General features: G+C 39.3%; 1 protein-coding gene across 1 annotated transcript; it reads right to left on the reverse strand.

Moving 5' to 3' along the window:
* Positions 1-998: 998 nt before the first annotated feature.
* Positions 999-10,947, reverse strand: MAPK1IP1L (mitogen-activated protein kinase 1 interacting protein 1 like). Its single transcript, XM_043919648.1, has 4 exons — positions 10,790-10,947; positions 4,639-4,660; positions 3,280-3,972; positions 999-2,294 (listed from the first exon to the last, which is right to left on the reverse strand). The coding sequence occupies exons 2-4, from the start codon at positions 4,654-4,656 to the stop codon at positions 2,283-2,285; spliced, it is 723 nt and encodes a 240-aa protein (XP_043775583.1). The 5' UTR covers positions 4,657-4,660; positions 10,790-10,947; the 3' UTR covers positions 999-2,282.
* Between the last annotated feature and the right edge of the window lie 1,180 nt (positions 10,948-12,127).

Genomic DNA, 12,127 nt, shown 5'->3' on the forward strand with positions numbered 1-12,127 from the left:
ATTGAGATGTCCCTCCCCCAAGTGGAGAAATTCTATTTCCTTCAACTTTGATTCATTAAAAAAAATTTTGCCAAGTATCAGTTGGAAAACCCTTGAAAAACCAATTTTAAAATGGCAGTATCGTCTAGGGCACTCTGGGCAGTGTGGGTCGCAGCAGTTAATGTAAGGGGTAGTAGTTCCAAATCTTATATTCATGGCCCTTCAAATCCTTTAGCATAAGGTTTTCTCTCATAATAATAAACAGATTCCATGATTAGAGTCTCAAACTTGCTACCTCTTCTTCTTGTAGTCAAACATTATCCTCTCTAGTGTTAAATATTTTATCTACAGCCAGAGCTGTCAACTTATCCCAAGGTAGGACAACGAAAATAACCAAAGGAGAGATCTTTGTTGCCATTTCACTTTTCCTATCATCCTTCCAAAATTAGCTAATATTATGATATTAACTGATAATTTAAGCTATGATATCTTCTAAGGCTACTGCCTTACAAATGGAAGGCTAGAACAGACTTCAAGAGTACTGTAGATAGCTGCCACTTGTCCCTGCAAAGAAGTGAAAGAAAAAGATTGTGCCACTATGAAAAAGCTAACATTCCCCAGTCTGAAAATAACCTAAACAAATTAGTTTCAATTCTGAAAGCTTGTCTATCATTTACTTAAGGGAGGCCTAAATACTGACTGTTACTCTAGAAAGTTGACAATCTTGCTTTCTTAAAAGGAGGTAGCTAACAAACCATTAAACTGGCAGCATTTGGCATTCTTGACATTTTAACTGTAAGAGAGATAAAACCACCAAATACTTTCTTTCTAAGCAAAAGAGCTCCTGCATAAATCTCTCATATACTGGTCAAGAAAGTCACAAATACATTTTAGTAACCTAATGGATACATTCAAAATTTCAAAATGTTATTGACAAGTAACATCATCAGTTCTATCCCAAATCTAAAAATATGATTTAAAGATAAGGTGCCAAAAAGCTATTTTTGAAGGTTACAAACAACACTTATTTTTAAGTAACACAGTTACACTACTTCAAACTCAGTTGCAGAGATCTATACTTTATGATTATGCTCAGTGTTAGAGCTAGAGAATAATTTTTGGGTGGCACTCATTCTTCTACCTATTTACCTGTCTTACTGTCAACAAATACAGAACTGAACTGTTAACCATAAGCACTTTACAAACAGATCCAGGAAAACTATGCGAGACACAATGACATAGCTTAACCAGACTCTGAAAGACATTAACATATTTCGATCACACTTCTACAAAGAACAGTCATGTCTGTATGACTGAGGTTCTCTAAACATAACTTCTGTGTTTGTGATAGACCCCTAGAGCAGGCCAGTTTTCAGTATCAGGGAGGAATTATGGGGTGTGCCCCTTCTAAAAAATTGAGGGAAAAGGGACTACAGGAAGGGCCCTGTAGAAGAGTGTTTTGTGGGAATGCAAATTACTTGTTACTATGAAGTAGTCTGCAGGGTCTCCTCCAATTTAAGGTTCCAGATAAAGGAGGGAATTATTTCCTCCTTGAGCTCTTCCCAAAGCAATATGGACAGTTCCATCTATTCTAAAACAATACAAAGAGATCACCAATTTTCTAAGAATATAATTTACATTTACATGCCAGCCTGCATTAAAAAGAAACAAGTGTCCACAAAGGGCATATTTTAGAGCTGTATGACCCCTCTGGCTAAAAATAGTATCAGTGGAACTAAAAACGAAGGGGAAGTTTTTTCTAAAAGCTCAACGATAAAAATGAACTCAGCATCTGACAGTAATCACCAACAGTTTCAAAATGTATACCCAAAATATAACCTCAGAAGGACCAGGTTTATTTATCCTGTAGAGAGAACAGCTCAAGATGTTGAGAAGCATCATTTGTTTAAATTATGACAATGTGATTGTTTTCAAAGTGTGTTTATTTAGGGGAAAAAGTGATTATATAAGTGTTTAGTTTCATAATTTAAACAAATTGAAAAATTTGTTTTAAACAAATTGTAGCAAAGAGCTATTCAATATACGTAATTACTTTAACTTTCCATAAAAACCAAATAAAAATCACATTTGAATGATTTCCGTTTACATTTTTATCTGATTGTATCCATCAGATGTACTATACATCCAAGCACAAGAGGCAGACATCTTCTGAGAGGTGCAAGAGTTGTTCTTTCATGAATGCCCTCTAAGAATAGGGAAACAGCAATTTTTATATATGCATTCATGTGCATATATCTATGTACTTCAAAAAGCAAAGCGTCATCTCTTCATCCATTGTTAACTTAATGGTAAGACTGCAATAGAAAAAAGAAAAAGTAAACTTCTAGATTTTGTAAATGGAGTTTATTAACTCCTTGCTGTGACTTAAACTTATTGCTTAACAAATCCAAACAGCAAATCATCACTTATTCTGGCATTCACTTAACTAAAATATTTAAAACCATATATATGTATCTATATATGGCAAAAAGTTACACTCATGAAAAGAAGTTTCAGGGACACTTTATTAAGATTAATTGGTTGTGATTAATCTGGCTGGAGATCTGATTAGTCCTTTAAGAATAAATAGATTTTGTTTTCCCCTATGGAGACTCTGACTTGGCTCAGTTCATAGGGGAACAAGGTGCTTTCCTACTTGGCCATACGCCCAAGACAGGGTCCTCAACCAGGACGTCAACCCTACTCCAGCCTGGCTGACAGTAGAGCACACAGCATTACATGTAACTGGCAATGCACAAGAGTGGTATAAGCTTGGGCTCAGTACTGTGTAGGATCTAACAAAACCCTGGCTGAGAAACACAACAGCTGCATGAAAGACGGGCAACGTTACACATTCACTGCTCTGGATTCTCTAAAAATCTACCTCTTGTGTCTAGCCAGACTGGCAGAGATGACTTTCATTGAACTTTGTGCTTTGGTTTGATGCTATTAAAACATTACTGAGAGAAGTTAAAAAAAAAAGAAAAAAAAAAGTCCAATGAAACACATCTCTTGAGTTTACTTCAAGGATGCTGTTGAGGATACTGCTTACTACATTACAAATTCTTTGAGGGATATTTGAGGAATTTTTGTGTTTTTAATACAAGGAATACTTGTGCTTTCATCCTTTTAAATGCTTTATCTAAAATTTATCTGAAGCTTGAAATTTACTCTTATTTTATATACATACCCCTTAAAAAAAAAAGGTTTAAAAGCTTTCTAATTGTCCATTCAAAACTGGAGACAGTTTTTCAGCGTATGGGACTATTACTGCATGTTAATAACAAATTAAACACTCACATGGGGGCCACCAGGCATCGGTGGAGCACCAGAAGGTCCTGAAGGCACTTGAAAAGGATTATTGGGAGTGGGATAGAGTCCTGGTGTGGGATACGATCCTGCAGGGGCAGGATATGGCGCTGGTGGTCCCCAGGCTCCTGGTGGCACAGTGCCCCACGGAACAGGTGGGGCCGCCCCTGGTGCCTGGGGAGGAGGAGGAGCGGGGTATGGCCCTGGAGACGGATATGGCATATTGGGGGTGGGATACTGCCCCCCCATTCCTGGTGCCCAGGGTCCAGAAGACATGGATCCCCATGGACCTAAAGGACCAGCTGCAGCTGGATCTGTGGGTGCACCATATGGTCTTGGAAGCTCAGGAAAGGGCATATTTGGTGTAGGATATGGCCCAGTGGGGCCAGGGCCTGGATAAGGACCCCCAGGTGGGGGGCACGAGGGTCCAGAAGGAGGAAAGGGAGCCGGGGGTCCCGGAGGCGGTCCGGTGGGAGGCACGGAGGGGTACATCCCTGTTGGCGTTGGTCCAAAAGGCACGGGGGAGGGTGTTGCACTTGGCGGGAGTCCAGATGGCACAGCAGGTGGAGCACTTGGGTTATTCCAGGGGTTGGAACCTGGCCAGCCTTGAGGAGGTTGGCCGGGTTTTGTATTGCTCACAGCAGAGGTTTTGGCAGGGGAGTTTTCAGGTAGCGCATCTGCCAACTGGAATACAAAACAAGCATGTCTTATTGATCTTATTCAGGGACAAGCAATGCCAAACACGATTATCAACCCATGAAGGATGGTAAGCTATAAGGTCAGGAATTCTTCAAAAGCCAAGCTGTTCCATTTAAAAACCACCTCATTTAATAAAAAATTTAGGAGTTTCCTTGAATATCAGCTTTACAATTCCAATTCCTCAGAGAACCTCAAGTTTTCTAAATACAACTGATCAACACAGTGTGAACTGAATACTGGCTTCACCTCAAACAAGTGATACATCCTCTCTGAGCTTTGGTTTCCTCATTTTCAAAACAACAGTTTAGAGTTAACCTGAGGCCTCAACGAGATAACTCACTCAATGCACTTAACACAGTGCCTGGTATATAATTATCAATAAATGTTGGCTAAAATTAACACTATCAGGTTAAAACAAAACAGAAGCCTTTAAAAAATTATACTTAAAGATTCATAAAGAAAATGCATTTTAGAATATCATAGCTAAATAAAGACAAATCATCCATCAAAATCACATGCTTAAAAAAACACAAAAAATGAAGAATCACAAAAAGCATTTCTTTTAAATTGGAAGACTTAGGGCCCACAGTTAGGACCATGTCTTTTTTCTAAGAGCCGAAAAACTTATGAAGAATAAATGTATCAACTTACCGAAAATTCATCAGACATTTTCCTAAAAACAAAACCAAAACAAAACAAAAAGAAGAAGGAATATTTCAAAACCAGTTTATTATATTTTATATTCTTTAAGGAATTATGCATATATTATTTAAATGGAATCTTAATAATTTATAAAATGACTTTCTTCATGTAGGAAAAATCTCCATAATAGTTCATACACCTTGATAAACTTCATCCCTTTTTATTGGCTGTGCAGCATATAAAAATGATCCAAAACTTAGTTTGTACTCTCAAGTTGGTGGCTGCTCAGGCTGTTGCATTCTGAGTTTTTTAAAACGACAACACTGAACATCTCTAAACACCTATCTTTTTGAGTCTATTACCAGGAAAAAGCACTAGAAGTGAAATACACAGTCAACAGGTAAGGTCATCTAAAATCCATCTCAAACAGCCCGTTCCAATTGACACTACCTTTTTAAAGCTCCTCTTCACCACTGGATGTTATTAAATTTATACATCATTTTCAATGACAGGTTAAAGATTGGCATCTTGTTTTAACTTACATCTGATTATTAATTAAGTGGAAAGTAGAGCATTATTTAAATTTTATACCCCATTTAGACTTCTTTTTCTGTGAATATGCTTGGACCACTTTCCTCAATTTTTATAACTCAAGTATAATTAACTCTCAATGAAATGCACGGATTAGTGCTCAGGTCAACAAGCTCTGAGAGTTGTATATGCCCCTGTAACCATCCAAGATACAGAACATTTCCCTTACACCATAAAATTTACTCACGCTATTTCCCAATCAATTCCTCTGCCACTCAGCAATCACTTTTTTAGTTTTTGCTTGCTCCTTGATTTCATATAAACAGAATACTACAGCATGTACTTTTTTGCCTTTGATTATTTTACTAATTAGTGGTACATCTTTTTTCTTTTTTAATGCTTTATAAGACATTAAGGATATTAGATGAGACAAAATTCATCTACGCTTTCTAAGAGTATTTATACAGTTTAACTGGTTTAATCTGTTTTTCTTTCAAATAATAATTACTGAGTAATCTATCTTTTCTTAACTGACCCAACAAGCTACCTTTACCACATTCTGCGGCTGCTATTAATAACAAACACTGAGAATCCATCTACCATGCTAAGTGCTTTAGGTGCATAATCTCACAGATAGATGCAGATTCTATTAGCACTCCCAGTTTATAGCTGGAGAAAAGGAAGCTTAGCAAGTTAACTTGTTTCAAGTCACAGAGCTAGTGACAAACACCGAGATTCAAACCCAGGTATAGTCTGATTCCAAAACCACCAGGCCACAGAGCCTCCATCATTTCCCAAAGGTACTGTGAACTCTATTCTACTGATCCACAGTATAACATTCCATCTTATTAGGGCAGCTTTATACTTTTAAACAAATTTTATGACCTACTATTACTATTTTTTCAGGTTTTCCTGAATATTGTCATGCCTATTTTTTCTAAGTCACTTTATGAAAGAAACAAAAAATTCCAACAGCACAATGATAAAACCTAATTAAATTTACAGATTTAGAGGACATGTAATATATTTAAGATATAAAAATATTCTCATTTGAGAAACAAGGTATATCATCCTGGTTCCCGTCATTGTCATTTAGTATCACTCAATAGTTTTTAAAAATCAAGACTCCTATACATTTTTTGTGAGTTAGATTTCTAAATGGCAAACTTTTTTTTGTGGTTGTAAATTGGGTGTTCCATTATGTTTTCTAATTGACTGGTTGTTCATATACGGGAAGAGAGTGTATTACTTTTGTAAGCAGTGACATTACTGAATTATTTCTGAAAGTCTCTCAGTTGATTCTCTGGAGTCAGCAGATAAAGAATTATGCCATTAGTGAAAAATAATTTTACCTTCTCTTTGCAATGTTTATACCTTTTTTCTCTTTTGCATAAGCTAGAATTTAAACCACAATGAAATTTTAAATAAGATAGTGAGAGCACAGTAGTCTTCCCAACTCTCCTGGTAATGCTTATAATGTTTAAATATGATCCTTATTTTTAGTTTTGAGATTTTAAAAAATTACAGTAAGGAAGTTTCTATTTATGTTTATTTTTGCTAGATTTGGTCCCCCCCCCTTTTTTTTTGCTAGCTTGAAAAAAAAAACACCACTGTATTTCTTCAGATTTTTTTGACATCTAATGAGTTGATCTCAGTTTTTCTCTCTGCCCCACGAATACACAATATAGTTATATATATGTTGTTTAATACTGAGCCATTTACAGAGTTTTAGTTCATGTGGTATGGTTATTATGAGGAATGATAAAGAAAATGAACAGGAAGCGTGCTGTCACAACAGCTATAACCTTGCTCTTAAATTCATAAGATTAAAAAACACATCATGAATGTAGAGCAAATATATTTATTCATTTGTTTCCATGTTAAGGTTTTATACTAAAAAGTAACATTACACAATAGTAGATTCTTAGGACTAACACCTGAAAGAAAGTTTATCCATGCACAAGTTTAAAGTCTACCTAAAACTAACATTCTTTTCACACAGGGTGAGCTGTTTCGAAACAGAAAGTGGTTCTGTATCAAAGTTCACATTAATTCTGAAGCAAAAAAACCTAACTAAGCACAACCCATTCAATTTCACCTGGTCTTACAGTTCAGGTTTTTAGAATCACTCATTTCCTTCTTACTTTTTGAAAAACTATGGTTAATTAATCACAGCATTACATTAAAATCTAACTCTGGCTTTCAAAAGTTTAAATTCAACATCAAATCCTGGAAGACAGAGGAGATGATAAAGCCTTGACCAAAGGGATTAGAAAGAGGTCACTTCCTGTTTTACAGCATTGCACTGTAAAGCAACCTGTTCTCCATGCCCAAACAGTATTCATATTAATTGGAAATATTCCAATTTACTATTTGGGGAATACTTTCAACCACAAAGTAGTTAAAAAAATAGAGTTGGACATCAATCAGTACTCCAATCTAGAGTACAAATCCACTAGAATGGACATCGAGACTTAAAAAAAAAACAAAAACAAAACCAACAAACCACTGCACTGCCAAGAAATCCCCCCAAACCCTAGATTTTCTGGGGAGGAGGAAAAAAAAAAAACAAACCTCCAAAACATATGGATTATGCTAATTAAGATGAGTCCAATGTGACCTTGAACTACAAAAAAAAAAAAAAGTTTATAATCAAGGAAGACTTTAACTTTTCATTTTGGAAAAATCTAAAGCTATCACTTCCAAAAGTTTCCATTAACACTTTATGGCAACACACATCATGTGTAAAATAATCATTGTATTTTCTGAAGAGCAATTTTAAAACAAGAGTACATAATTTCTTTCAACTAGCATTAGAAACATAAAGCATTTCTGTAACACCTATGGCCTTTAGAATAAAAATAGTAATTCAATCATGGGGAAGTTTTAAAAAGTTGAACCCCATAAATTACTGGTGAGTACTGGACAAGGAATATTTCAAAGGTCATCAAACTGCAGTACGAGTCAAAAACAGTATGGGACTACACAGTTAGGAAACCTGGACACCAAATCTTTTGTCTGAATCTTTTGACAAAGACAGTTTTAAACCAGAGACCATTTTTCTCATTAGCAAAACAGTTACAATTCCTGACTACTTCAAAGATAAGTAAAATATCTAAAAATCTACAGTTATAAACAAGTAAGATATTTATTAATAGTCACTAAGGGAAATCAGGATTTTTCCATTGACTTGTTTAGTATGGGGAAGGGATACTGGTAATATATTGTACTGAAAATATAAATTTTGAATAAGCATTTTTATGTGATAGTTTCTAGTACTGGGGTTTATTAGATACACTCTATTTTACATTTGGACAACTCAAGAAATTGGGGATCTGCATGTTTTTGAACAATTAAAATTACTTAAAAATATGTAATTAAAAAAATAACTTTTCAACAAGCTCCTGTCAATCCTATTTTCTACACTCATACTTATGGGAACGTAAGTGCCAGGTACTGCGTTGGGCCTTGGAGAAATGGATAGTGTTACATGGAATAAACACTTAACTGCCATTCCCAGTCTGGTGGAGAACTACCATTTAAACAGCAGGCTACCTGGGGTAAGTGCAGGGCACTATGGGAGCACCTTGAAGAGCTCCTAAAGGTATCAAGGCAAGGATTATCAAGGGATGAATCCTGAGGAGTCCTGTCTTTGCAGTGTGGGAGAACAAAAAGGTAGGTCCTAGGGAAAGGAGCAGTTAGTGATCTGTGGAACGTATAAGCAGCTCAGATTGGCTGCAATGCAAAAAGTGGAGGAATATGGAAGCTTCAACCAGAGAGTCTCTAGACCAAAGTTTGACCGTCTCAGAGACAGCTCACCTCAATAAATCTGTTACTTCAACTATAATAATGGGCCCTTAAGGTCAGGACTAAATGGGACTGGTAAATCAAGTGCTTATAATAAAAGTGCCTAGAAAATAAATACATCATCTTCTCTCCCTCGGTGTACCGGCATATTGCAAGCCTGGGGAGAGGGGTCGGAGGAAGTTCAAGGAGGGGACATATGTATATACCTATGGTTAATACAGGCTGATGTACGGCAAAAACCAACACAATATTCTAAGGCAATTATCCTTCCATCTAAAAAGCATTTAAAAAATATAGGCGTGCACACCAAAAATATTTCAAACTAGGTAATGCTGCAGTTCACTGGTGGGCTCTGGACAAGCCAAGCTGTGCAAACCTCAGAGGTGAAAGCAGACAGTAGTATCCACCTCACAGATTTGCTGTGAGACTTCACAGTAAACGTCCTGGTCACTGTCTGGCAGGTAGCAAAAACTCCACAGATGTCAGCTTTTACAAATAGCTATGATAGGTTCGTAAATTTTTATCTGCAGTTCTCAATTCAGAAACCTTTAGAAATGAAAGAAGTGTTCCCAAGTTTGACATAAAACTTACTTGGTGGCAAAATCTGACCTGAGGCTATTTACAGTTTTTATTAATTCCTACCTATCGCTGCACAAATATTAATGCTGAATTGGGGACGCTGCCCCGACTCCAATGGTGTGATCTCTCATCTTTGCACCTTATCGTCTCTCTAAAATCTAAAGATAAAATTTCAAGATTTCTGACTTCCAAAACACACTGGTCCCAAGGATTTCAGTTAAGGGGCTGTCTCTGGGTCTCCGTTCCTCGTGGAGAGAGGAAAAGGGACATTCCAGTACACATAACTCAAGTTTCTGAAACAAACTAGCTTTGAATAGAAAGTTCAGACACTAGTATTGAGAAAAATTTCTATTCCTCCTGCCCAAAGAGCACTATTCCTAAACAAAGAACTTCTGAAAGACTTCTGAAGTGTACCTTCGCCTATAATGGAGGGTTCGTTTTCAAAACAAACTCACAGCCACCAAATGTACGAGCGTGTATTCCTTTAGTACCAACCCTACAAAATTTTTTCTTCTGTCAGGTGAGTGTGCTTCCATGCTTCAACATTACAATCCCCATTTATTAAAAACACTACTCTCGGTTTTCAGAAGAAAACGGTCCAAAGCCACCAGGCTCTCCTAAATCCTAAAATAAGGGAGCATTACAGAACTCAACACTCCTCAGTTTGCCATGGATATTCATCTGAGTATCTGCTAGGAACTCCTCTAGAAAATGATGACCAAAAAAAAAAAAGATGAGCAAAACCTCATACTGCGAATAATCTTAAACTAGCACCGAAGACTCCGGCAAGAATCTCTTTCAGCCTTCCTCTCCCTTTCATTAGCAATTAATGAGTGGGGGAGGGAGTCGGGGCCAAGGGGCGCGAGGCGAGCAGCCCTTCCGAGTCCAGCGAACAAAAGGAGTCCGGGATTAACCGGAGCGAACCGGCCTCCGAGCGGGTCGCGCCCGCCCGGGAAAGGGTGGGGGAGGGGCCAGGCTCGCTCCCGGCCCCGCCCCCCGAGCCAGGCCTGACGTCACCCGCCAAGAAACCCATCGGTACGACGTCACCCGCCCCCGACGCCTTCTCCTTGGGGGGCGAGCGGGCTGATTGCCCACAGCCAAAAGGAAAACGACGGGGAGAGACTCTTAGTCCCCGGCCTCCCCAAAGAGGCGTCTGAGGCACCTCCGTTACTGTCCCCGCGTCCCGCTTGGGCGGGCTCCCTCGCTCTCCTCCATGACCCCGCTAGCGCCGAGGCAGCCTCACCCGGCAAGATCCGAACTCGCAGCAAGATCTAGAAGCGGCGATGGGTCGGAGAGAACTGGGCGCTGGAGAACCAAGAGTAGCCCGACCAACGGCAGCGGAGACGGAGACGGGGGCGGCAGCAGCACCAGCAGCGCGCGGCTCCTCCTGGCGCCGGAACAGGAAGCGCCGTGCTCGGAACGCGCTGCCCCCACCCGGCTCCGCCTCCTCTCTGGTCGGCGGGGGCCCGGCCGCGCGCGCCCTCCACAGGGCCCGGGTGGCACTGCGGCCAAGCGGTCCACGGCTGCTCGGCTGTTTTTCTCTTGGTGGGCGGGAGGAAAGCTCCCTGGTTTCCCGGAGTTTTGAGCAGTCTAGAGGAAACGGCAGTGGCGGGTTGCGTTCTGGGCAGCCTGGCGGAAATTGTCTCCTGGAGAGGCTTGAAAGCAAGTTCTGGATTCTCTACACTTGCGGTATTTAGAGTTAGGCCTCGAAGCTGGGTAGGTGTGAATGCCTTTTAACCCGGGGCACGGATCCGTTGGCCAGAATTGTGGAGGGCGAGAAGGCAATGGCACCCCACTCCAGTACTCTTGTCTGGAAAATCCCATGGATGAAGGAGCCTGGTGGGCTGCAGTCCATGGGATCGCTGAGTCAGACACGACTGAGCGACTTCACTTTCACTTTTCACTTTCATGCATTGGAGAAGGAAATGGCAACCCACTCCAGTGTTCTTGCCTGGAGAATCCCAGGGATGGCGGAGCCTGGTGGGCTGCCGTCTATGGGGTCGCACAGAGTCGGACACGACTGAAGCGACTTAGCAGCAGTAGCAGCAAAGCAACAGTGCAGAAAAGTGAATACGTTTGCAAATGGCTAGACAAATTGATATTAACAAAAAGAATGGATATCTTTGCAGGTTTTTTCTGATCAGTATTTTTTTCTTCCCGTAGTTCAGTTTTAAATAAACCTTTACGTATGTCCTCTGTGACAGACCCAAAAGGTGATTGACACATGGCCCCAGCGGTCAGGAAATGTGCTAGCAATGAAGATGTCATAATTACGTGTTGTGCAAAATATACATATATGACACGTACATGTGTTTTAGTGTAAAAATTAAAACGTATGCAGTATTCTTAGATTTTATTTTCACTTGCTGTTAGTGGATTGGTGGGTGGACGTTTTACTATTAGCTTCTTAAAAGACCTGAGTTTATTCCACAGCACACGTAATTCCCATACTGAAAAATGAGCGATAGAGAAACTCCAAATATTAATACCTAAGCCTGTGGAAAGTGAAAGAGGAGAGTGAAAAAGTTGGCCTAAACTTTCTCAACATTCAGAAAACTTAATATCATGGCATCTGGTCCCA

The sequence above is a fragment of the Cervus elaphus genome, chromosome 12 (genome assembly GCF_910594005.1).
Source record: "Cervus elaphus chromosome 12, mCerEla1.1, whole genome shotgun sequence".
Classification (NCBI taxonomy): domain Eukaryota; kingdom Metazoa; phylum Chordata; class Mammalia; order Artiodactyla; family Cervidae; genus Cervus; species Cervus elaphus.